Source organism: Hemicordylus capensis, chromosome 6 (assembly GCF_027244095.1).
Source record: "Hemicordylus capensis ecotype Gifberg chromosome 6, rHemCap1.1.pri, whole genome shotgun sequence".
Taxonomy (NCBI): Eukaryota; Metazoa; Chordata; class Lepidosauria; order Squamata; family Cordylidae; genus Hemicordylus; species Hemicordylus capensis.
The window spans coordinates 169935271-169961680 of record NC_069662.1 but is presented as its reverse complement, the minus strand read 5'-3'; the positions used below and the strand labels follow the sequence as shown (position 1 = coordinate 169961680).

The following is a 26410-nucleotide window of genomic DNA, read 5'->3' as shown; positions in this document are numbered from 1 at the left end:
AAATCCTCTTAGGGGTCCTGCCTCTGGCCTGAGCACGGAAGGTGCCATCCCTGCTGATGGCGAATGAAGTTGCTGGCCTGCTCTTGAAGGGTGGGGAGCAGCCCCAAGGAACGGCTGCAAGCAGGAAGGGCAGAGCAGGGAGAGGAACCGGGCAGGCTTGCGGGGAGGGAAGCGGCACGGATAGGGCCCTGCAGGGCAGGTCTCGGGGCATTTGGGAGAGCTGCAGCAAGTGACTTAGTTGGTTGACTGAGGTGGATGGAGTGAATCTGGTCCACAGATCTTGTGGTGCCTCCACAATGGCCTTGACGGGACTCCTGACCCGAAGCTCTCGGGGGGGGGGCAGGCGGGAGGTCGCTGCTCGCTGGAGGCAGAAGGGCTGGTAGATTCTTGGGTGGAGAGTGAGCGGAGGAAGAGCTCGGGAGCCAAGCCGGGAGTGGGGGGCAGAGCCCCAGAGCACGCTCCATGTCTCGTCCATGTCATGGGGTTCTGCCCCCTAAGTGTAGGGAGGGGGGGCATCTTCAGGGGGATCCTGGCCGCCGCCCCTCCTGCCGATGTGGTGGCGACTCTTCCTCCCAGCCGCCTCCTCCTCTGCTTCCTCCTCCCAGTGAACGGCGCCTGGGCCTCCTGGGGCGAGTGGTCCGACTGTGACGCCGAGTGCCGAGGGGGAGTCCGGAGCCGCACCAGGACCTGTGCCGACCCCCCACCCAAGAACGGCGGCCAGCCGTGCCCGGGGGATGCTGTGCAGATGGAGACGTGCAACCGGCAGCCCTGTGGAGATGCCCGTGGTACATGTGCCTGCCTAGGGGCCGGGGGCCGCGTGGAGAAGGGCGCCTGGGGGCCCAGGCAGGAGAGGGGCAGGGTCTGGGGCAGGGCAGGCTGGAGACGTGGGGGGAGCCTCTGTGCGCAGCAGAGCAGCAACGGGCCAGAGGGCATGTGTGCCTTTCCTCTAAACCCCAGTTAGTCCAGGCGACAGCCTGGAGTGACTTAGTCATGGAGGGAGGGCACTCGGCACATGCCTAGAGGCACTCTTGTAGGGACTCCAAGGGGAGACACTCGGTTGGGGCAGGCAGATGCCTGTGTGGGCTGGAGGGGGGCAACCCTTCCCTTGCTAGCTGATTTGTCCCACCACCCCACCCCACCCCACCCCCAGCCTCTCCCTGTTTGGGCAGATCCAGGAGTGAGCAAAGAAGAGGCAGAGTCCAAAGTGTTGGGCCCCATCTTGCTCGCCTCTGCCCCACCTGCCTTCTCCCTCCAAGTTGGTGGGGGGGGCACAGGAGGAGCTGAGGTTTGCTGCTTCTGGGCGCTCTCCAGGTTACACACTACAATAGGGCTAGAATGCTTCGACTTGGCAGGATCGTATTGAAAACGACCCCCAGCACTCAAACTCCTACAACCAGAAAATACAGCTGTTTTTCTGCAACGGACTTGCAATGTTGTAGCACTAGAACGCAAAGAGAAAAGCCGAAAGAAGGCGGCGGGAATGTGGACAGCCCTTTGCTGTCAACACAGGGACTGCCGTGTCACAGCACAGGAAGGACGGAAGCACATTTGGCAGATCCGTAGTGACCCTGTGGTAGGATTTAATCTGGAAAGCCCCCATCTGGGGATCCCCTCACCAGTGGAGGGAGAACTGGGGGCTGCTGGTTCATTCCGTTACGAACAAAGGCAGTGAAGAGAAAAGATCTCTGAGGGTGCCATTCAGTGGCGGGGAGTCCCCCTGTGCCAGGAGGGCCCTCGGAATCCACAGGACCCACACAAGAGGGCTGCCCACCTGCAGGACTGGGCTGGAGGCCCCAGGCATTGACTTCCGTCTCCAGGTAATTTGTGAACGCAAGCCTGGGCGCTTTCCAGATTGCACCCTGCAATGGGGTCACGGCGGATCTCGGAAGTGTGCTTCCACACTTCCTGTGTTGCGACACCGCAGTCCCTAAGCAGGGTGCCGTTCACAATTCCAATGCCTTGTTTCAAATTTAATCACTACGATATAGTGCTATGATGTTGTGTATCTGGTGTAAAATAAGTTGCTGCTTTTTCGGGTTGTTAGTTTCCACAAGACTGCTCCCCCTGCTGGGCACTTTGCTATTTACGTTTTGAATGAGATTTGCCTGAAGGGAAGCATTTTGCTGCTGTTGAGCAGCTGGCCTGGAAAGCACCCTGGAGCTTTTAGAGAAACCATTGGGGAGCCAGTCTGCAGGATGGCTTCGGTCCGAGTCGTCAGCCCTGGTTCCCATTCATTTCAATGAGGCTTAGTAGGAGTATCTCTTGCTGGATCGTGCCCCCAGCTTCTGGGGCTTGGTGGCGTCTTCTCAAGCAGATCCCTGCCTTCAGGCCCGGCTGGAAGGAATCCTGCCCTACAGGTGGCCCTAGTTCCCAGCTGAAAGATGCCAGCAGGGAGGGTGGGCGTCTTCCTCCTTCCTGGGGAAGGGCAGCTGGAGGTGGCCCCTCCCCGGGAGGGCAGGCGCTCCTGAGAGGGCCACGCCCTTCCCTCTGGGGGCTGAGTGCTGGCAGGGCTCCTGCTCCGGCTGGGCTCTGCTTGGCTCCCTCAACGCTTTTCCTCCGCAGATTGCGGCCCGGACATGGTCTACGTGCAGGCTGGACACTGCGAGCGGGGCCTGGTGGCCCCCTGCCCTCAGCTGTGCCAGCAACTGAGCGCGGAGATGAGCTGCCACAGCAGCTGCGTGGAAGGTGAGTGCGGGGGGCGGGGGGCTTTGCCCTGTGGGACTCCCTTCCACTTCGCAGGCGCCGGGTCCAGTCGCTTCCAGTCCTCCCAGCAGTCCCCCAGCCCCAGCTGCTCCCTCTGCCCATGGCTGAGAGGGGACCCCCCCTCCACCCCTTGTCCCCTTTGCTGCCCCCAGGCCTCTTCTCCACTGCACAGGGCTCCCTGCCTCTCTCTCTCTCACACACACACACATGGACTCCCCAGGAACCAACTCTGGCAAGGTTGCAGCCCCCTATTGCAGGGGTCCCTTAAGCTCCACCCCTCCATTGTTAACCCCTCCCACTTAAGCATTTAGTTAATTGATTCATTTCACTATGATTAAGAGCATTTATGTACCACTTTTCAAGAAAAGAGGTTCTCAAAGTGGTTTCCACGGCAAAAGAAATAACATAGTGCTTCCTGTCCCCAAACGGCTCACAACCTAAAAGGAAGAGACAAAGGAGGAGAGCTGACCTTGCAGTAGTAAGCAGGAATTGCCCCCTTTGCTAAGCAGGGTCTGCCCTGCTTTGCATTTGAAGGGGAGACCACATGTGTGATCACTGGAAGAGATTCCCCTCCAGGGATGGAGCCGCTCTGGGAAGAGCAGAAGGTTCCAAATTCCCTCCCTGGCAGCAGCATCTCCAGGTCAGGGCAAGAGAGATTCCTGCCTGCGACCTTGGAGAAGCCGCTGCCAGTCTGTGAAGGCAATACTGAGCTAGCTAGACCAAGGCTCTGACTTGGGACAAGGCAGCTTCCTACGAGACTCCTGCAACCAGGCCCTTGAAGAGGCAAAGAGGGGCGCCTGCTCCCCAGCCCCCCACTCAATCGAAGAGAAGCAGCCGCCGCGAGGGGGGGTCTCTTTGCCCAGCTGCCCAACCTCTCCTCCCGCCCCTTTGCTTCCTTAGGCTGCCGCTGCCCTCCGGGGCTCTTCCTGCAGGACGGGGGCTGCGTGAACATCAGCCAGTGCCACTGCTTCTTGGGCCGCGAGCGGCGCCTCCCGGGGGAGATGTTCCTCCGCGACAACTGCAGCCAGTGGTGGGTGGCCGGGGGACCCACCCGCCTCCTCGTTGCCTTGCTCCTAAGGAGGAGCCGGGGGCTGGCTGGGGCCTGTGTGGGGTGTCCTCCTCTCGACCTCCGGGGAGCAGGCAGGCAGCCCCTTCCTTGGGGGGGGGAGCTGACCTCCCGGCAGGCAGGGCTTGCTCTGTGTGCCTTGCCCTTGGCAGCTGCCTTGTCTTGGGAATCCTTGTCTTGAGAACCCAGCAGCTCCTTGCCTGGAGGGGTCCCCCCCCACCCCGGCCAGGCCTCCAGACCCTTTTGGACAAGGACATTCCAGGTCCCATGTGGATAACTGCAGCAGTGCTTGGCTTGTAGGCCAGGGGTCTGCCTTTCCTGCGAAGAATTTGGGCAGGGGACTGAGGCTGGCTTGCCGTGATGCGCCCAAAGCTAGCAGATGGCACTGAGACCCACAGGACCTGAGAACCTGGGGCCAGGGGGGTCATGCGAACGGGGCCCTGCCTTGCCCCCTGGACCCAGTGGCGGTGCCGCTCAGCAGATCCTCCGGAACCCCAGCGGTCTGCCCAGGGCAGAGGCAGGCCGTGGCTGGAAGGCCAGTCTCCGCCCAGCCTGAGCTTGGCTCCTCTCTCTCCCCTCTTGCTCAGCGTCTGTCTGGAGGGCACCGTGACCTGTGACTCCGTGGCCTGCCCCGTGAACTGCGGCTGGTCGGCCTGGTCTCCGTGGACGCCCTGCAGCCGGAGCTGTGGGGTTGGGATGCAGCAGCGATTCCGGTAAAGGGCCACCCGGCTGAGCGGGCCGGGCCAGGCCAGCGGCTCCCCAGCTTGCCTCCACCTCAGGTGGGGTGGGGCCCGGCAACTCCCAGCCACAAAGGCCGATGGGAGCGGCCGTCCAGCAACCTCTGGGGAGCCCCTGTGCGGGGTGACCTTGTCGAGGCCTGGCCGAGACCCGTGGGCCAAAGAGGTCCTGCCGAGCCGTTGGCTCTGGCTGCCTGGGGGGCCGTCCTTTCGGGTCCCGCCACTCAAAAGAGGAGCAGAGTGGGCCTGATCCAGCCAACCGTGTCCGGCACTTTCCAGCCCCGCTCGCTTCAGCGGGAGAGACGGACGAAGCCCACGTTTAGGGCTCCCCGGGGAATCGGTGGGGAACCCGAGGCTGGCTGGTGGCTTCTCGTCCTCCGTGACGACTTGATTCCCCTCCCTGCCGGCCTCGGTTCCTCCTCCCTCGAATGGGGATGGAGCCTCACAGTCTCTGCACAGTCGGAAGGCTATGAAACCGTGACCATCACCACGGTACCATCTGAAGAATGAAACCTGGCCTTGGGGGCCGGGATGGGAAGCCAGCTGGCTCACCCACCCTCTTTCCCTCCATCATCCCTCTTTCTACAAAATATAGTCAATGGGAGCGGGGACTCACACCCACATTTAACACCCATGACCCCCACCCCCACCATCCTCCTCTCCCTAAGGGCTGCTGCCCTGCTTCTCCTGCAGGTCCCCCTCCAACCCAGCAGCTGCCAATGGAGGCGCCCCTTGCCAGGGGGACGTCCAGGAGGTCCGTGAGTGCCACACCGCCTGCATCCCAGGTAGGAGCCCACTCCAGCAGCCGCCCCAGGACCCCAGGCCTTCCTCTGAGCTCCTGCTAGGGCTTCAACCTGCAACTTGTCGACTTCAAATCTCTGAATGGGCAGGGAAAGAAGCTCTGCTCCTGCAGGACCAGGAGGGCGCTGTCCCTGTCCCTTGGGGGCCAAATCTGATGCCAGCGTAAGGTGCCTTGCGCCCTGTCAGTCAGGATGTTGAGGCCACCACCACCACCCTAGGGCGGTGGTGCTTGCTCTAGAGCAAGCCCCCTGCCCCAGCCTCTGCCCCCTCTCTCCTGGCTCCGCAGAGATGGCCAGCCCCTGGAGCAACTGGACGCCCTGGTCTCCCTGCTCAAAGACCTGCTTCTATGCCACCGACGGGGTTGGCGTGAAGAAGCGCTTCCGGCACTGCAATGGCAGTTCAGAGGCCACGGGCTGCAGCGGGGAGGTGGTGCAGGAGGAGCCCTGCGAGACGCCCCCCTGCCCAGGTGAGAGGTGGAACAACGCCACAGGCGGGGGCAGGGGGGAGCAGTTGGCGTCCAGGTCTGGGCTACGTTTGCTGTTACGAAACTTCATTTCCGATGGCATCAAAGGCTTAGCTAATCACACCTAGGCAACATCGGAGAGGTTGTTCTGAAGGGTGCTTTCCAGACTAGCTGCTCAACAGCAGCAAAATGCCTCCGTTCAGGCAAGTCGCATTCGGAACGTAAACAGCAGGGGGAGCAGCAGCCTCGCGGAAATGGACAACCCGGAAAAACAAAAACCTTTTTACGCTGGATATACGACGTCCTAGCTCTGTATTGCCACGATTAAATTCGAAACAAGGCATTGGCAATGTGAACGGCACCCTGCTGTCTGCGGAGGGACTGCGGTGTCACAACACAGGAAGTGTGAAAGCACACTTCTGAGATACGACGTGACCCTGTGGCAGGGTCTGACCTGGAAAGTGCCAGGGAGGACTATACCACAGCAGGCAGTGAAAAGAGCCACACTTGAAGCTCTGCTGGGACCATCCACTGGTTCCTGGAGCAAGCCATCCGCAGGACACAGACACGCTCTCCAGATGTGCAAACAGGTATCGCTGTACACAGGTACCTCTTTTCACAGAAAACGCGCCCCTACAGGCATGGAGGTGCTTTTGCGAAGGACTCCACATGCCTTCATTTTAAACGGCCTCTCAATGGCCGGGAACAGATAGGACGGTGTGCTGCTCTCTGTGTCTTGAACATAATAATGTGTCATTAGGGCTAGAGGGTATGCAAAGACTGAGAACCCTGAACTGGCTGCCCAAGAGAGAGCAAGTCACAATCAAGACGCTGCACCCTGACCTAAGGAACGAGACCTTGACAAACCCGCGGCCCTTGTTCTCTCCCTCCTCCGCAGTGGGAGGCCTCTGGACCCCCTGGACGGCCTGGTCCCCATGCTCGGCTCGTTGCGACTCCGGCGTGCAGACCCGTAACCGCTCCTGCTCCAACCCTGCCTATGGGGGCCCCGAGTGCTCCGGGCCCCTCATCCAGACCCGGGATTGCAACACTCAGCCTTGCAAAGGTAGGGCTGGTGCGGAGAGGCGGGTGCTGGGTGCTGTGGGGCCAAGGGCCTAGCCAGGTGCGACGTGACCATCCCCGGCCGCATCGGGGGCCGTCTCTCCCGCTCTCTTCCTCGCAGCGCTGTGTCCGGGCAACATGGTGTACCAGACGGCTGAGGAGTGCCAGCAGAAAGGAGGTGCCTGCCCGCGCCTCTGCCTGGACCAGGGCACTCGGGTGGAGTGCGCCTCCCACTGCTACGAGGGGTGCTACTGCCCGGACGGACTCTTCCTCCAGAACGACACCTGTGTGCCGCTCAGCGAGTGCCCGTGCTACCACCAGGGGGAGCTCTACCAGCCGGGGAACATCCTCCCGCTGGACTCCTGCAATAACTGGTACAGGCGGGGAGGGGTCAGGAAGGCTTTGCCGGGAGGAGGGTCTAACCCAGAGGTGGCCAGGCTGAGGCTTGCCAGCCATTGTTGGACTACAGCTCCCATCTTCCTCAGTCACCATTGCAGCTGGGGATGATGGGCATTGTAGTCCAACAGCATCTAGGGAGCCTCCGTTTGGCCACCCTGAGCCAATCCATCTCATCTGGCCATCAGACACGGAGCGGCTGCACTAGTGGAAGCTTCTCGGCAGCCGTCCAAAGTCAGTCCTGGGTGCTCAGGCGAGCCCTGCTGTGCCCCTTGCCCCAAAGGCCTGTTCAGTGCCAGGACAGGCCCCTTGCCAGCCCCTGGGGGGTGGGCGGCTGCCGGCATCTTTGACCCCCGCCCCAGGGAATGCCCGGCCATCCCCAGAAGCGGATCAACCCTGAGGGTGTCCTTTGCTCCTTTGCAGCACCTGCACAGATGGAGAGATGGCCTGTGGCACAGAACCCTGTCCAGGTAACGGTGGCCAGCAAGGCCCAAACTCCTCCGCCTGGGATTGGCTGGAGCAAGGATGGGAGCAGAGGGCTTCCCCTGCTTGCCGGGACGGGGGCTGCTGGTCCCGGCCCAGCCGAGGCCAAAATGGAGGAGGGTCTTCTCCAGGGTGGGCTGCGGCTGCCTTCTTCCTTGGGGCCTACGGCTGCCTGCCTGCAGCAGCCAGATGATGGCCACAGAAGGTGGAGGTTCCCCCCTGCCTGCAAAGAAAGGCTGCACCTGTTGACTTCTGCCTGTCATGCCCCTCTCCCCCTAAACAGGTGGCAGCCCAGAGCCTCACTGGCCAGCGGGGAGGCAGGAGAAAGTCAGTCCCAGTTTCGGGCAGCGGCTGTTCCCTGCGTCACATGATGTAGTGGAAGCAGTGGGGTCCAGTGGGTAGAGTGGGGGGGGGGATGTGGGAGCTCTTGGGTCCCTGTTGTGTGGGCCTGTTGGGACCAGGACCTTTGGGGACTCTGGGGACAAGCACATCCGCCCTCCCACCTCCTAGCCTTAGCCCAGCCTACCTCCCAAGGCTTAGAAATAGAATAAGATGAACCCCGGATCCTGAGCTCTTTTTTGAGTGGGTGGACAGAGAGACAGGCAGGCAGAGCTCTTGGCCTCCTTCAGGATCCAGCCGTGCCATGTCGTCTGGAGGGTCTGGCCTGCCAGGGATGGTGTTTTGGCTCAAAGGGTCTGCTGCTCCTGCCGCAGCTCACCCCCAGCCTCTCTCCCCCCCCCCCTGCAGTGGACTGTGCCTGGGGGGTCTGGAGCTCCTGCAGCCGCAGTTGCAACGTGGGCACTCGGCGGCGTCACCGCTCCGGCTCTGAGCTTCCTGCCACCGCCAGAGGACAGCAGTGCCAGGGGCCCCATGTGGAGATTGAGTTCTGCAGCCTGCAGCCCTGCCAGGGTGAGAGGGCAAAGAGGTCCGGGAGGGGGGCTGGGAGCCGGGGGGGGGGGCACAGCCCTGAAGGGCCCCCTGCCCAGGGCTGCGGGGGGGGGGCGGCATCAAGACCAGCGTTGCCTGCCAAGGCCCTCTTGCTCTTGTGGGGTGCAAGGTGAGAATGGTCTGTGGGGCCCCCGATAACGATTCACCAGGGCTGTCTCTGGCTCCCCTTAACGCATTGATGCTGCAAGGGGAGGAGGGTGCCCTCGACTGCCCGGTCCTGCTTGTGGCTGCCCTTCTGAGCTTCCCGTCCAGCACCCCTGGAGCTCCTGGCCCTTCTCAGCCTCCCTCCCTCTGCCCGCAGGCTCCGGCATGGATTGGGGGCCCTGGTCGGAGTGCTCCGTGCCCTGCGGGGGTGGCTACCGGAACCGCACGAGGGCCAGCGCTGCTGTCCTGCGCAGGATTGACTTTGCCACCTGCAACCTCCAGCCCTGCCCAGGTGAGCCCTTCTTTGCCTGGTCCCCCCCCCCCTGCCTCTGCAGAGCGTGAGGCAGAGGAGGAGACAGCGGTCCTCCAGCCTCCTCCCCAGAATCACGAAGAAGCCGCCCCTCAGCCCTTCTCTGGCCACAAGAGGCTGGAGGGACGCGTGAGAGGAAGAGGAGGAGGAGGAGGGAGGACAGCGGGGAGGGGCCAACAGCAACACATCCCTCCCCCCTCGCCACTTATTTCTCCTCTGGTTGCCAAACGCACCATTGTCACCAGGCAGGAGCTGGGCGCTTTCCAGACTAGAGCCTGCAACGGGGTCACGATGAATCTCTGAAGTGTGCTTCCGCACTTCCTGTGTTGTGACACCGCAGGGTGAGAGCAGGGTGTCATTCGCATTCCCAGTGCCTTGCTTCGAATTTAATCACCACGCTATAGTGCTAGGACGTCGTATATCCGGCGTAAAGAAGTTGCTGTTTTTTCCAGTTGTTTGTTTTCACGAGACTGCTCCCCCTGCTGGGCACTTCGCTATTTATGTTTTGAATCCGGTTTGCCTGAGTGGAAGCGTTTTGCTGCTGTTGAGCGGCTAATCTGGAAAGCACCCTTTTGACAGAGGGGCCACCATCCCTCCCCCCCGCACCTAGGGAGCTCATAAGAACATAAGAACAGCCCTGCTGGGTCAGGCCCAAGGAGGCCCATCTAGTCCAGCATCCTGTTTCATACAGCGGCCCACCAGATGCCGCTGGAAGCCAGAGGCAGGAGTTGAGGGCACGAGCTCTCTCCTGCTGTTACTCCCCTGCCACTGTTAGCTGCCACTGTTTTCTGGGTCCTGGCCTTAGCTCCGAGCCCTTCGTGAACAGAGAAGCCCTCTTTCCAAGGTCTCAGGATGGCCTTTGGATGCCTCCCAGCCTGCAGTTTTATGAAACTGGTCAGCAGAAGAGCCCGGCTGCTGGATCTCAGCAGGGTTCCTTTAGACCCACATCCTGGCTACAGCAGTGGCCACCCAGATGCTTTTGAGGGCTCACAAGAAGGGAATAGAGGTGGCATCCTTGCCCTGCTGCCCCCCCCCCACCGCCCACCAACTAGCATTCAGATTCAGTGGTACACTGCATCTGAACCTGGAGGCTCCATTTAGCTAATACCCAGGTCCACCCTCTATCAGTCGGGCCAAACCTTTTTCAAAGTCTTCTAAGGTGGCGTGGTTGCCAACTCCATTAATTATGCTTTCTGTGATGAAGTACTTTCCTTGGTCCTGAAAATAAACGAGTCAGGGTACCCTCTAAGCTCAGAGTTCTTTGTTTCAAGGCTTGCCAGGGGTTGGGCAGGCATCTATCAGGGAGAGCATCCACTGCGGCCCAGGGGAACTGGCCTTGGATCTGGGAGACTTGGGTTCAAGTCTTACCCCTCCCAGAAACTGTCTCCCTGGCCTTGGCCCCGTCACCCGGAGCCTCAGCAGCACGGCAATCGTAGTGTGCAACTGCTGCCCGGAACAGTTGTGATGTTGCTAAAGATTCCCAAGCAGGCATTCTCCAGGTTGGGCCCCCAGATGCTGCTGGCCTGCGGCTCCCATCACGGCCCCAGCCAAAGGCCATTGGGGCTGGGGGTGATGGGTGTTGTAGTCCCAACCAGAGCGGGAGAGCCCCGCCTGCTGGCCCTGCTCCAGAACCTCCCTCCCTCAAGGCCCTCTGCCCCCTCTGCCTCGCCTCTTCTAACCAGGTGAAGAGCCCGGCGTCTGCCCGGAGGGGAAGGTGTGGCGGGAATGTGTGGCTGGGCCAGCCTCTTGCGCAGCGCTCAGCACGGAGCCAGCAGCGGACGGGACCTGCCTGGCCGGCTGCTACTGCCCCCGGGGCGCCGTCCTGCTGGTGAGTCTCGGCAGCGCAGCCAGAGGGCCTCACCGACCTCTCTCGCGGGGCTTGTGTCCGGAGGAAGCCGCGTGGCAGGATCGGCCAGGAAACGGGAGTCCTGTGGACCGGGAAGTGCTTCAGCTGCCGGGGCGTCGGCAGCGCAGAATGGAAGCTAACCTGCAGGATCCTTCCATGCACCTGACGCAGGCCTGCTGGGACGCTACCACTTCCAAATGCAAAGGGCTGGCGGGGGGGAGGTTGCCAGATGAAGTGTTCTTCATTTAAAAGCCCTCCGTGGGCCAGGGAGGACCCTTCCAGCCCAGCCTCCCCTTGGAGGAGGTGCCAAGTGTCTGTCAGGAGCCACTTGCCCTAAGGAGCCAGCGGGGCGTCACACAAGGGGCCGTTGCCTCGGCTTCCCGGCAGCTCGACCTGGGGATGCAGCCAGGGAGAGGACCTGGAGCTGTCTCTGCGGGGGCTCTTCCACGGAGCTACAACCCCACCCCCCCACCCCCGCCCCAGGGGAAGATCTTCCATGGGGTCTCCCCTTCAAATGCAAACCAGGGCAGACCCTGCTGAGCAACGGGGCCAATTCCGGCTGGCCGCCACAAGACCAGCTCTCCGGGAAACCCAGGCACCAGAAGCGGAGATGCGCAATCTGCCGCTTTATATTGGTGGCGGAATGGAAGTGCTTCCATCTAAGGATATGCAGACTGTGGGGAGGGAGGGAGGGGGCTGTCTTGCAGCCGCTGATGCTTCCCCCGCCCTGCCCTCCCTTACAGAACAATCTCTGCGTGCCGGAGGAGGAGTGCCCGTGTGCCCAGGATGGGGTGCTGTATGCCCCCGGAGAGGCGGTCCCCCAAGGCTGTGAGAACTGGTCAGTGTGCCTGTCCTCGGAGGACCCCACGCCCAAGAGGCAGCCTTCAGGCCCGAATGGCCAGACGGCCCCTGGCCCTAACACTGCTCTCTTTGCTGCTTCCAGCTCCTGCGTCCTGGGCCGGGTTGCCAACTGCTCCCGAGAGTCCTGTGGGGATGGTAAGGCCGGTTGACGGCAGCCTCTTCCTCCAAGGGCCCTGGGGATGATCACGGGGCAGCGGCAACCCCTCTTTCTGCCCTCACCAAGGCCTCAGCCACCTCCTGGTGCAGGCCCCCGGGCGCCTCTAGAAACCCCCGAGCCGGGCCGTTGAATTCACCGTTCCCTGAAGGTCAGCCGGCCAGGAGCTGAAGGGAGACGAGGGCGTCACCTCAGGGGGGGCGTTGGTGGGGGCAGGGCCCCGTCCGACCCACCCGAGGAGCACCGCCGGCCTCCCCCCCCGGCCGGCCGACTGCTGACCCCTTGCTTGCTTCTCCCTGCTCAGTGAACGGCGGCTGGTCAGCCTGGGCCCCCTGGAGCGCCTGCTCGGCTGCCTGTGGGCTGGGGCTCCGCAGCCGCTACCACTTCTGCACAGACCCAGCTCCGTCCGGGATGGGCGTGCCCTGCCTCGGGCCGGAGCGGGAAGACCAGCCCTGCCTCCTCCCGCCGTGTGCCAGTGAGTCGTGGCTCCTCCCGTGGCCCCCTCCCCAGCCTTTGCCCGCCCGGCCCTCTGAGCTCCCCCACACCCGCTGCCAGCTTTGAGCCGAGAAGGTGGTGGCTGTGCTGCTGCTTCAGCTCAGCCCTGGGGAGCAGAGCGGGCTGTCTCTAAGGGGTGCCCCCGTTGCCTGAGCTTGGAGGCAGCCAGGCCTCATTCAGACACCGCCGGACTGTCTCCCCGTCCTCCGTGGTGGACTGAGGAGCAGCAGGTTCCCCCTGCGGCTTGTGGGTCTTGGCGGGGGTGCCGAGTCAGGGCTCTTCTGACTCCCAAACCCTCCTCCGGCACGGAAGAGCCCAAAAGGCAGGCGGAAGGAGCGTTGTTGGCGTTTGGTTCCACAGTGTGTGTGTTGGGGGGGGGCACAGGGGGATGTTTCTTCCCCCCCCCCCGCCGCCAGAACTTAAGCATGCATCTGAGTTATTCCACAGAAAAGATACTTGGGGCTGGTTTGGGCCCCCAGGACTAGGAAGGGGCTGCATTGAGAGTGCAACCCATCGGGCAGCCCCCTGCAGGCGTCCTGGCTCCCTCCTGGCACGGCGCTTTACAACGTGTGGGGTGGGGGGGCAGGACTGTTCATCCGACTGGCCACAGAGTGGAAAGTGCTGTGCGGAGTGACCATTGGGAGGAACAGCCCACCCACCCACCCCCCAATAAAGGGACGTGCCGGAGGGAGCTGGGACGACCCGGGAAGATGTCCCAACAGGCACGCTTTCCGTGCTTCCCCTTCCTGATCCTGAGTGCAGGGAGAGTGTTGTGGGAACTGGCCCATTATGAGAAGGGCTGCTATGGGGCTGTGGAAGGGCTGCTTGAAGGCGGCCAGCTTGGCCCCAACCCTGCTCAGCAGCAGATCGGGAGCCCAGCCTGAGCGCGTTGGTCTCACGTCCTCAGACCTGGGGGGGGGGGGCGGAGGGGGCCAGTGCCTTGCCTCAGAAGGCGCTTGGGAGGGGCACTGTGGAGAAGGAGAAGAGCAGCTGGGTCTGGCCTCGGGCACGTCTTGGGCTTCAGCATGGCCATGTTGCCCCCAGTGACCCCTGCCGTTCTCTTGGTGCCCCACCTTCCTTCCTTCCTTCGTGGAAGTCCAAGGAGCCACCTGTGGGTGCCTAGATGGTCTCCCATCCAGGCGCCCTCCAGACCCAGGCCTGCTTAGCTTCAGCATGGCTGCCGCGTCACGTGCCTTCCGTCCATCACCCTGGGACTCCTCTCAGTTGCATCGCGTAGCAGGCTTCTCTTCAGAATACCCTCTTTCATGTGCAAAGATCAGATCCTGACTCAGTTCGCCCCTGCTAACTGAGCAAAGATGCACCTTTTGCAGTGGCCAGCTGTGGAGCCAGCCAAACAGTGGCCTGGGTCTGGCCCCGCTCGGTGGCCCCCTCCGGATACACCCGTGCGCGTGACGTCATGCCCAAAGGGGGCATGGCCCGGGCTGCCTAGAGCCTGAGCGAGCTCTCGATTGGCTTTTTCAGGCAGGGAAAAACATCCCATCAGGCAGCCGGTGCTGCCTGAAATAACCAACAGGGAGTTCGCCTGGGCTCTTGGCAGCCCAGGCGTGGGAGGGGCGAGTTCACTCTGGAGCCTGAGCCACGGGGCTTCGGTGGCCCTTTTCATTGGCGGCCCGGGTTCTTTGAACCTGTTGGCACAACGGTAGCTACACCCCTGGAAGTGGCGATTCTCTTCTGTTTAGCAGGGGGAGAGCAACTGGCCCTATCCAGGCCCAGCACAGCATCCCTCCAGGGGCTACTGCTGGGGGGGGGTCTATCTTATGTTTCTTTTTTAGATTGTGAGCCCTTTGGGGACAGGGAGCCATCTTGATTTATTTTTATTTCTCTCTGTCAACCACTTTGAGAACTGGGGTTGAAGAGCGGTATAGAAACATCTGTAGTGGTAGAAGTCGTGCTGAAACAGGCAGTTTCTCCCAAGGGGCCAATGTCTGCTCTCACGAGCGACACGAAGGTGGTGCTGAAAAGCACCGACTGTCCCAACCCGACCCGGTCCTGGCAGCTTGCCTTTGTCAGGGAGCAAAGTGAGCCTCGGGCCTTGGTCTGCAGCAGCAGCAGGAAGGCAGGGAGAGCCGAGAACGGGCCATGGGAAGGAGTCCTAACCGGAGGGAGGGAGCCAGCCAGCCAGGGGACTCGGGGCAGATGAGCCGGTGAGTCCCCTGCTGCCCTCCTCATTGTGTTGCCTTCCCCCCAGGAAGCGGGGCCTGGGGGCAGTGGAGCCCCTGGACAGGCTGCACCATCAGCTGTGGGGGAGGCATGCGGAGCCGGATGAGAGCCTGTGACAGCCCCGCCCCCCAGGGTGGGGGGGACTACTGTGAGGGGGCCCCCACCCAGGTGGAGGCCTGCCACCTTGACCCCTGCCCAGGTGAGTCAGCGGAGGGCGGAGCAGGCCCTGCCCAGCTGCTGAGGAAGAGCCCCCTGGCTGGGATCCAGACCCCCCTGCTCTGCCCCCCTGTGGGGCTGGGCCCAGGAAAGAGCGCCTGCAGGGAGGGGGGGCAGCTCCCCCCGGATTCCGGGCACCGTGTGTCGGCCACGTTGTGAGGAGAAACAGCCATGCATTCGTTTATATACAAGCATATTTATTAGAAACATATTTATAATACTTAATAGAATTATATATTGAATATTTTCTAGATAGATGGATAGATAGGATTGCAATCCGAGACGGCCCCATCCAAAGGCTCAGGGCACAACAAATAGATAGAGAGATCTATCAAGGCAGATAGATGGATTATGGGAGGGCTTCCCAGTGGGGGGTGTGGGGGTGCCTGTGGTTAGCCCCACCCCCCAGCCTTGGCTCCCCAGATATTGTTGGACTACAACTCCCATCACCCCCAGCGACAATGACCATAGGCCAGAGTTTGGGGATCCCTTCTTTCTCCCTTTGCCCCGTGCCTGGGAATAGGCCGCATCCGGCCCCTCGGGGTCCCCCGCTCGGGAGGGGGGAGGGGGCTGCCCCCAGGCTCCTGGCACTGCCAGGCCCCTCACGGTGTGTCTCTCGTGTCCTCCCCCTCGCCTGCGCACAGCTCTGGACTGCTCTTCGGTGGAGGGCTCCGTGTACAGCAGCTGTGGGCCCCCCTGCCCCCGCACGTGCGACGACCTCTCGGTGAGCCCACCTCCCCCCCCACCCCGCCCCAGGGTGTTTGTCTCGGAGACACGGCCCTTCACACCCCCAGATGGGATTTGCAGGGCTGGGTCCCTCCCTGCCACCCCCAGAGAGCCAAGCGGCTTCTCCGAGGCTGCGGGCAGGAGTCTCTCTCAGCCCTGCCCGGGAGGGGACCCCCTGCATGCAAGCATCGAGGTGCTCGTCCCCTGGGGGGGGGGAGATCTCCCATTGCTCCCATCCAGATGCAAACCAGGCCAGACCCTGCTGAGCAAAGGGGCCTCTTCCTCCAGTGCCCATCGCCTGGAGGGTCCTTGTGCCCTCCTGGCAGCCCCCTCCCCCTGTGCCCTGTGCCCTGTGGGGGGGTCACTTCCCTCTCTCCCCGCCGGGGCAGCCTCTGCCCCCCTCCATGCTGGCCCTGGCCCTCCCAAACCCTGCCCGTGCCCCTCTGCCCCCTTCCTCCGTGTGGGTCTCCTCCATCTGCCCCCTCCTCTGCCCCCCAGCACTGCATCTGGAGCTGCGAGCCCGGCTGCTACTGCCCCGGAGGGAAGCTGCTGGCCGCCAACGGCACGGCCTGCCTGGAGAAGGCCAGCTGCCCCTGCCTGGAGCCGCTCACGGGCCGCCGGCTCCTCCCGGGGGAGACCCTCCCTGGTGCCGACGGCTGCAACTCCTGGTAAGGCCCCCCCCGCAAGGGGACACCTGGGGCTGGGGGGGGGTCAGCCTGGGCGCCTGGCAGGGTCTCACGCTGCTCTGGCGGCTGCCGCCCCCTCCTCTCCCTGTAGCACCTGCTCCCGAGGGAAGCTGATCTGCAGCCAGGAGGCCTGTGCCGGTGAGTGCCTGGGGCGGGCAGGGGGCGGGCTGGGGGGCTGGGGGGGTTGGATGGGCCACGTCCAAAGAATGGGGTGGGAGCCCAAGGTCCTTGCCGCCCCACCTCCGGCGTCCCACCACAGTGGCCCAACATCAGGGGAAGGGGTCTGGGCCCCACCCTGGAACATAATGGGGGAGGGAGGCTGCTGCTATGGGGACTGTGTGACCCCTATTCCCTTCTTCTCCAGTTCCGGGGGGCTGGTGCGACTGGTCCCCATGGAGCCCCTGCTCCAGGACCTGCGGCAGCGAGATGGTCAGCCGCTACCGGACCTGCAGCTGCCCCAAGCCCCAGCAAGGGGGCCCCGAGTGCGAGGGGGCCCAAGAGCATCACGGCGACAGTGGCGTGCAGCTCCAGAGGCAGCCGTGCCCCCTGGCCACCTTCTGCCCAGGTACCAACCTTCCGGGAGTGGGCAGGGAGGCGGGCAGGGCAGATGCTCCCCACCGCCCCAGGAGTGCTTCTTTCCCTTCTCTCGAGCAGGACTCCCCAGCCGGGCTTGAACGGCAACTCCCATCCTCCCCCTCTGTCTGGGCTGAGTCATGACGACTCCCTGCCAAGTGCCAGACGGGCCGGAGAGAGGCGCTGAGCCCTCCCCCCCCCCCATGCTTCCCCCTCTTCCATATCTAACCAAGTGGCCATTCGTTGTCGTTGGTTTTAATATGTCCCCGTTTCCAGCCCCTTTTCTCCCAATGAGACTCCGCAACTAGAACCCACACCAGGGCGCTTTCCAGATCACACACAACAACAGTGTCACTACGTGTCCATTAAGTGTCACCGCAGTCAGGCAAGGTGCCATTCGCATTTCCGATGCCTTCTTTCGGGTTTTATCTTTGTGTTACGGGGCTACGTTGCAAAAAATAAGCTGGATTTCCCCACTGAAGTTCCCCATTTTCACGCAAGCTAGGAAAGACTGCTCCCCCTGCTGGTGGCTTTGTGCAACACCCTTTATTTACGGTCTCAATACGATCCTGCCAAGCCAAAGCAAACTACTGCGGTTGTCGTGTGCAATCTGGAAAGCGCCCAGAAGGGGAAACTGGTGTTTAAAAAATAGTTTCACTTGGGGGAAGTGCAGGTGCAGTGCGGGGAGTTTCCAGCGGCCACCCCCACCCCCCGCACCTGACACCATACTCTTTTAATCTCTCCACAAGCCTTGCAGAGATTTGGCCTGGCCTGAGCCGGGCCGTGCTTCGTGGCCTCTCCTTTCAGCCTTACAGGGCCAGAGTTCCCTCCTGGGTGCCCGGCCTGGGCAGTGGGATCCAGAGGGCCCTAGCCCAGTGGCAGAGCGCCTGCTTTTTATGCAGGTCTTCCCAAGAACTTAAGAGCAGCCCTGCTGGATCAGTCCCGCCAGCGGCCCACCAGTCCCAGGCTCGGTCCCTGGTCACGTTTCCGGGTCAGACTGGGACAGGCCCTGCTTTGAGATCCTGAGGAGCTGCTGCTGCCGGTCAGTGCAGACCATCCTGAGCTCCATGGACCAGCGGTCTGACTCAGTACAAGGCAGGCATGGCTGTGCCCCCGGCAGCAGCTCCCCAGGCCGGGCTTTCGAAATGCAGGCAGCCCAGCTCCAGGCCGAGCCACAGTTTGGCAACTTGGCCCCGTGTGGCTCCTGCCCTCCGAGGGCTCCGGCAGCCGGGCTCCCCAGACACCCTGCCCCTCTGTTTTGGTGCCCCTGGCAGTGGACGGGGCCTGGAGTACGTGGAGCGCCTGGTCGCCTTGCGACGCCTGCCTTGGCGAGGTCACACGGAGCAGGATATGCAGCAACCCCCCGGCCCGCTTTGGGGGCCTGCCCTGCCCCGGGGAAGCCCAGCAGAGCCGCGCGTGCCACGATGGCGTCACTGTGTGTGAAGGTGAGGGTCAGCATGCCGGGCGGGGGCGGTTGGGGGGCAGGAGGGACGGTCCATCTGGGCTCCTTGGAAGGAGCAGCCACTCCCCCTCGGCCTGGCTGCAGCACGCGTCGGGTGTGGCCTCCAGGTTGGGGCAAAATGCTGCAGGGATGGGTTGGGCAGGAAGTTTGCAGAGCTCACATGTGGCCGCCCTCAATTCCAGCCAGTGTTGGAACTTGCAGCTGTGAGCACAAAGGCCGAGCGCTGGGTCTCCTCTGGGTTACTTCACGTGCCGCGGAATTCCTACATGGAAGTCCCCTTCTGTGAGAGACGTGGGCCGTGTGTGTGTGAGGCTTCGGTGGGTGGCATTCGACTGCTTGCACTTGGAGGGTCATCCCCTCTCCACAGAGGGAACTGCCTTCCCTGCAGGGCTGTTGTGATTTGGGGAGCTGTTGGGAGAGAGGCGGATGTGGCCAAGGGAGAGCGAGGCCCGGTCCAGACATCATGCTGGAGCACTGGAGAGGTGTCTGCACACATGCACATGTGTTTGTGTGAATGACTGTCCCGGGGTCCCTTTTAAAAGGGAACCTGGACACAGGGCCCTCCAATGCGAGGTTCGGATCGGAAATGTACTTCGGCACCTGAGTTCAACATAGCTTGTGAAAGGCTGTACCTGTGTACACTGTACTTTCGTTATACGCGTGTCCAGCGTAACGGGCGAATGGGGCTCTTGTTGTCAAACCCCACTGGGGCGTTGGAGGGGGGATATCTTGCCTCCTTGCCTCCGGGTCAGGGAGGTGATGGGTGGGGGCAGCCATAGGACGGGGGTCCGAGGAGTCCTTGTCCTCCATCCCCCCAGACTGCAGCGGAGGGCAGGTGTCCTTCCCCTGCGGCAAGGCCTGCCCGCGCACCTGTGAGGATCTGCACCCGGGGAGCGCCTGCTTGGAAAGCCCGCGGTGCCAGTTGGCCTGCGCCTGCCCCGATGGAGAGCTGCTCCAGGACGGAGCCTGCGTCCGCCCGGCCCGGTGCCGCTGCAAGTACCAGAACGGCTGGCTGGGTGAGTGGGGCCCCCCGCCTGGGGCGAGATCAGGCCCAAGCCAGCGAGGCTCCCGTGGTGGGGCAGGCCTCCTGGCCATCAGAGCGGGGCACGAGGCGAGGCCGGTGTGGTCGGGGTCAAGGACCAAGGGGCAAGGCAGCACACAGGCAGGAACTGCAAGTGGCCTGGGGGGGTGGAGCATGGCCCCAGCCCCAGGGACGGAAGCCCCAAGGGGTGGGTGGGCCACTCAGCAACTGGGGCGTGGGAGGGCGGGCAGTGCGATTCCAGGAAGGACCCGGCATCGGGTTCCGGGGGGAGTATTTTTGCCAGGAAGCCTTCGCTGGGGACACGGGTCGCCTCGGGGGTTGGGATGGATCGGGGTGGGCGGTGGGCGGAGAGAGTGGCAAGCCGGCATTCCTGCCTCCCTCGCAGGCGCGCCAGAAGAGCGGGGTCTCTCCTCCTGGCCCGGACCCCTGCCCTGGGAGGACGCCCAGCCGGGGGAGACCGTCTTCGGGGCCTGCCAGAACTGGTGAGTGTGCGCACGACGGGCAGGGGAGACCCCTCCAGAGCTCCACGAGAAACGGGTCCCCACCAAGCCCCAGAGGCAATCGAGGCATTTGCCTAAGGCGGCGGATTCTGGGAGAGCGGCAGAGGCGGGAAAAGTTGTCTCTTTAAAAAAAGCAAACCATTTAAAACTGCCACTGCTGGTGGCGGTGGGGAGAGATCCACCCCACCGCCACAGCAAGGAGGGCAGGGGTTGGTGGCGAGGAGGAAGGGCCCCCCCCCCCGTTTACTTCTAAACGCTGCCGCCACAGCAGCAGCAGTGGGCCAGCCAGTGACCAGCCAGTTTGTCCAGGCGGCGGAAGCTGCTTGAAGGTAAACCAGTGGGGCGGGGGGGCCTTCCTCCCCAACACCAACCAACCCTCCCTCCCAGCCCCTGCTTCAAGCCACTGCATTCTGCCGCAAAGGCCGTGGGGTTTGAATGAAAGGGTGGGGCTTGCCTCTCACCCCAAAGCGCTCCTCAGCCCCACAGGCAGCAGCCGCTGTGCCCTTGCTGGTCACTGGCTGCCCCACCGCTGCAGAGGCATTTCGAAGTAAGGGAGGGGCTTCATCCTCGCCACCGACCCCTACCCTCCTCACTGTGGCGGTGGGGGTGGAAAATCCTGGGCCGCCTATAGGCAGCAAAAGGGTTAATGCGCCCCTGCCGGTACCCCTCCTGCGCTGACCCTTGAGAAGCCAGCTGCAGCCCACCGTACGGACCCCAGAGGTGCCTGTGGGACATGGCCATTTGCCACCCCGGAAGCACTGGGCTCCAGTCCCTTCCTGGGGTCCAGGCCCCTCGTCTTCGGGGCCAGCCAGGGTGGGTGTGCAGCCCTCTGCCCGCAGGGCTCTCAGCGGGGATTTTGCTGCATCATAAGAAGAGGTGGAGGCTGCGGTGGAGGCCAAACAGCTCTCTGGGCCCCTGGGACGGCCTTCCTCTCCTCCCCGCTCTAACCCAGCCGACAATCTGCTCTCTGTCTCCGAAATAAACTCGCAGCCTCCACCGAGGCACCCCTACACATTCTCCTGGGGGTTCTCAGACTTGGGTCCCCAGATGTTTTGTTGGTTTTTGTTTTTGTTTTTGTTTTACATTTATATCCCACTCTTACTCTGAGGCGCCCAGAGCAGAGTACTTGGTGGCTATGATTATCCTCACAACAGCCCTGTGAGGTAGGTTAGGCTGAGCAATAACTGACTGACCCAGAGTCACCCAGTGAGTTCCATGGCTGGATGGGGATTTGATTCTCCCCTGTCCTAGCCTAGCACTCTAGCCACTACACCACACTGGCTCTCAGATGTTGTTGGGGAGCAACCCCGGCAGAGAGAGACCACACACACACACACACACACACACACACACACCTCCCCTATCACTATTGGTACAAAATAAATGCTGAAACAATGGGCTTTTTAAGTGCCTGGATTAGCAAACCCCACCCCCCCCAACTCTTTTTGGAGGGCCTTTTCGGTGGTTGCACCCTGTTTATGGAATAGCCTCCCTAGTGCGGTTCTCCTGGCCACTTTCCAGATTAGACTCTGCAACGAGGTCACGGCATATCTCTGAAGTGTGCTTCCACACTTCCTGTGTTGTGACATCACAGTCCCTACAGAGACAGCAGGGTTCCGTTCAGATTTCTGATGCCTTGTTTCAGAGTTAATCGCTGCAATTTATTGATAAAACATCATATGTCCGATGTAAAAAGGTTGCTGTTTTTTCGAGTTGTTCATTTTTGTGAGACTGCTCCCCCTGCTGGGTGCTTGGCTATTTACATTTTGAATGTGATTTGCCTGAACGAAAGCGTTTTGTCGCTGTTGTGTGGCTAAGCTGGAAAGTGCCCAGGCTTCGTCACTTTGTTCTTTTAAATGCCAGGTGAAGATCTTTTTTTCCACCCAGAGTTTTTAATTTCTGATTTTCAGAACTGATTTGATTTTTAACTAATTTTAAACTGCCACCTGATGGCGCAGCAGGGAACTAACTTGCCTAGGGAGCAAGGGGTTGCCAGTTTGAATCCCTGCTGGTCTATTTCCCAGACTATGGGAAACACTTACATTGGGCAGCAGCAATATAGGAAGGTGCTGAAAGGCATCATCATCTCATACTGCACGGGAGATGGCCATGGTCAACCCCTCCTGGATTCGATAGCACAATCTTTCCTTTATTATATTTTGTATTTTCTTTTCTCCCTTCTTGTCTGTATGATTTAATGTGTTATATGTTTTTATTGTATGTTTTGTGAGTCGCCCAGAAAACAGTTTGTTATGGGGTGGCTAACCAGTAAAGATTATTATTATTTTACACAGTCAGACAGGTGTTATTGACTGGTTTGTTTTATCCAGACATCGAGTCCTCCCCAAGGACCTGGGGTGCCAGAATTTTATTGTCAATGTTGTTGCTGTTGTTATGGATATCGTCGCAGAATATAGGCTGTTCCCAGTAAAGCTGCTTTTTGTAATTGGCTGATGGTGATTTCTGTGGCCCCTATGGTGCTGAGGTGCTCTTCAAGGTCTTTTGGAACTGTACCCAGGGCGCCAATTACCACTGGGATTATTTGGGTCTTTTTCTGCCACAGCCTTTCAATTTCAATTTGTAGATCTTTGTATTTGGCGATTTTTTCTATTTCTTTCTCTTCTATTCTGCTATCCTCTGGTATTGTTATGTCGATTATTTTGACTTGTTTTTCTTTCTTCTCGACTACAGTTATATCTGGTGTATTGTGTGGCAGATGTTTGTCTGTTTGTTGTCGGAAGTCCCATAATATTTTTACATCTTCATTTTCTTCAACTTTTTCAATTTTATGGTCCCTCCAATTCTTGGCTACAGGTAGCTTGTATTTTTTGCAGCTGTTCCAGTGTATCATCCCTGCTACCTTGTCATGCCTTTGTTTGTAGTCAGTCTGTGTGATCTTCTTACAACAGCTGATCAGGTGGTCCACGGTTTCATCTGCTTCTTTACAAAGGCGGCACTTGTGGATTATTTTACTTTTGCTCTGATTGCATTTGTTCTTAGTGCCTGTTCTTGTGCAGCCAGTATTTACTAACCAGTAAAGATGGTGATGATGATGATGATGATGATGATGATGATGATGATGATGATGATGATGAACTCCACTTTCCTTCGGCAGCACCTGCGTGGCCGGGCGCCTGGAATGCCGCGTGGACCCTTCGTGCCGCCTAGATGGTGGCTGGGGCCCCTGGGGGCCATGGTCGCCCTGCACCCAGAGCTGTGGGGAGGGCACCCAGTTCCGTTTCCGCGAGTGCGACAACCCGCCCCCACAAAATGGAGGAAGGGGCTGCGTGGGGAACAGCAAGCGGCAAAGGGCCTGCCAGAGCCAACAGGAATGCCCAGGTGAGGAAGGGGTGGCGGGAAGTGGGAGGGGGCCACGCGGCTGGTGGGGAGGGATCGTGCCGTTCTGTGAGGGAAGTGCTCTCCTCTCCGGCTAGGGGGCCGTAGCCCAGAGGACTGGTGCTCAGAGTCGAGCGAGGGGGTCTCCGCTTGGTTCCCCAGATGTTGGACTCCAGCATGGTGGCTGGGCATGATGGGAAATGCAGTCCCACAACGTCTAGGGAAGTGAGGCAGGGAGCACCTGCTTGAAGCCTCACCTGATGCCAGTGAGATGCTCCTGGCGTCAGCCAGACCCCTGCCAGTAGGGCAGACTAGTCATGCCCGGGAGCAGGGGAGGATCGAGGATGGGGAGGAGAGCTGGGCTTGCGGCAGCTCCTTTGCTAAGCAGGGCCCACCTTGGTTTGCATTTAGATGGGAGGCCACATGTGAGCCCCATAAGAGATTCCCCTCAGGGGATGGGGCCCGAGCTCAGTGGAAGAGCAGAAGGTCCCAGGTTCCCTCCCTGGCAGCAGCAGCATCTCCAAGCAGAGCCGGGAGAGACTCCTGCCTGCAACCTTGGAGAGCTGCTGCCAGTCAGTGTCGACAAGACTGAGCTCGACAGACCGAGGGTCTGACTCGGCATAAGGCAGCTTCCTCGGTTCCTCTGTCCCTCCCCATGGGGCTCACCTGCATTTTGCTTCCCTCCTGTGTTGCAGAGGAGGAGGAGGAGGAGGAGGAGGAGGCATGGGGCGAGTGGTCTGCGTGGGCGCCCTGCAGCGTCTCCTGCGGTGGGGGAGAGCAGCTGCGCAGCCGCCGGTGCCGCCAGCCGGGCTGCCAGGGGCTGGCCGTGCAGAGCAAGACGTGCCACACGGAGGTCTGCCTCGGTGAGTCGGCTGCCGTTGGCCTGAGGGATTCTGCCCAAAGCCCTGGGCAGCTCACTCGGTCTCATGGGCCCACCTCACAGGGTTGGCGTAGAGATCCACATGGGAGAAGGACGGCAATTGGTGGTTTAAAGGCCCCTGCTTGGCGCTGCACTGCAGGGCTGGGGGCAGCTCAGGATTCCCGTCCTGAGAGCAGAGGTGGCGGGCCAGAAGTGAGCTGAGTCCTGTGTGCCTCTCTGTCCTCCCCACATCCAGAGGTGGGCTGCCCAGTGGGGCGTTTGTACCGGGAGTGCCTGAAGGAAGAGGGCTGCCCCTACAGCTGTGCCCACCTCGCCCACCAGATGGACTGCTTCTCGGATGGCTGCGAAGAGGGATGCCACTGCCCGGTGGGCACCTTCCAGCACGGGGGCGCCTGCGTCCAGGTGGGCACCTCCGGGGTCTCCCTCTCCCTCTCTTCTGAGTGCCCAACTTGGCCCTGCTGAGCTAGCTGGGGGAGTTCACGGAAGGAGCGGAGGCTGGCTGGGAGGAGGCAAGGCCTGCAAGCCCCCCACCAACCACCCCTCCGGCCCCTGGCCAAGCACCCCTCCGGCCCCTGGCCAAGCACTCAGACACTTTCACAAGACACTCTGGAAGAATCCTACAGACGAGTTGCCCTGGGCAGAGCTGGAGAAGCAGCAGGAAGCCAGGAGGGCACCCAAGGAGGCCCAGCTGCCTCTGCTTCCTGGCAGCCCAGCCGCGCCTGTTTCTCCCGTCCTGCCTCCATGCTAACCAGAGCCACGCTGCCTGCAGGCTGGCCATTCATCAGGTGGAGCGGTGTGAGCTCAGCCTGCAGGGTGCTTTCCAGATTGCACCCTAGAACAGCAGTAAAATGCTTCAGCTTGGCAGCAGCATCTTGAAAACAACCCCCAGAATCTCAAACTCCTACAACGGGAAAATGCGGCTGTTTTTCTGCAATGGACTTGCAGCGTTGTAGCACTAGAACGCAAAGAGAAAAGCCGAAAGAAGGCTTTGGAAATGTGGACGGCCCCTTGCTGTCAGCGCAGTGACTGCCGTGCCACAACACAAGAAGGATGGAAGCACACTTGGCAGATCCGTAGTGACCCTGTGGCCAGGTTTCCTCTGGAAAGCGCCTCTCATTAGCAGCCAGGCGGCATGGGGAGAAAGAAACAGGTGCAGTCAGACTGCAAGGAACCAGAGGCAGCTGTGCCCCCCACCCCACCCCGCCCCACCCAGCTCGTTAGGATGCCCCAGCTCGTATGCCCCCACCCACGCCACCCCCCGCTGCTGCACCCACAAGACCCTCACTTGGCCGAAGGAGGCCCTGAGCCAGGAGAGCTGCTCTGCCCTGGAACAAACTGCTTGGGGAAGGGGAATGTGTGGAATCTCCATCCATAGAAGTCCACGAGGAAAAGGTCGGTCCAGTTGTAGGGGTGTTCTATGGGTGAGATATCCTGTCCCCGGCCAGGATGGAGCATGGCCAGGCATGGCCAACCTGAGGCTCTGCAGCTGTCCCTGGACTACAGTGCCCATCATCCCAAGCTGCAGTTGGGGTTGGGGGTGACGGGAGTTGTAGTCCCACGCCACCTGCAGAGCCTCGGGTTGGTCACCCCTTAGTTCGATGATCCCAGGGGACCCCTTCTCACCTGGCGATGAGAGTGTCCAGGCCATGACTGACCGCTGGTCTGGTGGCAGAGCTGGCGTCATGGGCGGGCCAGGATGGGCACAAACCTGAGGGACTCTGCCCGCCCGCCCAGTGGAAGCCTTTGCGGTGGCAGGGGTGGCGTGAGTCGGCTGACGGAGGGATTTCCGCTAACAGACCTGGCCATGGCAGCTTCCCTTCTTCCTGCCCTCTGAGGGTTGCAGGAGCTCTGCCCGCCTGGTAGCTTTGGGGGCCAACACACATGGGGGTGGTGGTCAGGAGCCCATGCAGGGCTTTGCCCTGGGACCCAGCACATCCTAGCACCCGGTTACCTGCCCAGAGGTAACCTCCAGCTCAAAGGTGTTTTGCACTTAGAAGACAGCAGGATCGGGGCCACACACCCCCCCTTGCACGCTTCCTCCCTCTCTCTGGCCCAGGAGTGCCCCTGCGTCCTGACTGAGGAGGCCCTGAAGATGTTCCGGAGCCACTCCCCAGATCTCCGCACTGCTCAGGGCCGGCTGCTCTCCCCTGGGGAGGAGGTGCCGCCCAATGGCACCATCTATTCCGCCTGCAGCAACTGGTGAGTCAGACCCAGGGTCAAGGCTGTGCGATCCACGCGGCCTGCAGAAAGGCCTGTAACTGCACCAGAGCTGGATAAGAAGAAGTGTCTTGTAGGGAGGTGCAAACAGCTTCGACATTGAATGTGTTCGACATCGAACCGGT

The 26410-nt window shown here is 61.3% G+C and overlaps 1 protein-coding gene across 1 annotated transcript in view; it reads left to right on the top strand.

Moving 5' to 3' along the window:
* LOC128331382 (SCO-spondin-like) overlaps positions 1–26410 on the top strand; it is a 126140-nt gene that overhangs the window by 68452 nt on the left and 31278 nt on the right. Inside the window, exons 57-83 of the mRNA XM_053264726.1 lie at positions 606–785; positions 2563–2685; positions 3604–3733; positions 4357–4482; positions 5200–5291; positions 5594–5773; positions 6669–6833; positions 6951–7203; positions 7649–7695; positions 8456–8617; positions 8958–9092; positions 10793–10938; positions 11700–11794; positions 11900–11952; positions 12276–12446; positions 14676–14846; positions 15508–15587; positions 16088–16257; positions 16367–16413; positions 16640–16840; positions 18123–18293; positions 19129–19326; positions 19738–19834; positions 22968–23191; positions 23884–24051; positions 24304–24470; positions 26125–26267. Coding sequence (XP_053120701.1) covers positions 606–785; positions 2563–2685; positions 3604–3733; positions 4357–4482; positions 5200–5291; positions 5594–5773; positions 6669–6833; positions 6951–7203; positions 7649–7695; positions 8456–8617; positions 8958–9092; positions 10793–10938; positions 11700–11794; positions 11900–11952; positions 12276–12446; positions 14676–14846; positions 15508–15587; positions 16088–16257; positions 16367–16413; positions 16640–16840; positions 18123–18293; positions 19129–19326; positions 19738–19834; positions 22968–23191; positions 23884–24051; positions 24304–24470; positions 26125–26267 — 3895 coding nt within the window. The remainder of the gene's footprint in view (positions 1–605; positions 786–2562; positions 2686–3603; positions 3734–4356; positions 4483–5199; positions 5292–5593; positions 5774–6668; positions 6834–6950; positions 7204–7648; positions 7696–8455; positions 8618–8957; positions 9093–10792; positions 10939–11699; positions 11795–11899; positions 11953–12275; positions 12447–14675; positions 14847–15507; positions 15588–16087; positions 16258–16366; positions 16414–16639; positions 16841–18122; positions 18294–19128; positions 19327–19737; positions 19835–22967; positions 23192–23883; positions 24052–24303; positions 24471–26124; positions 26268–26410) is intronic.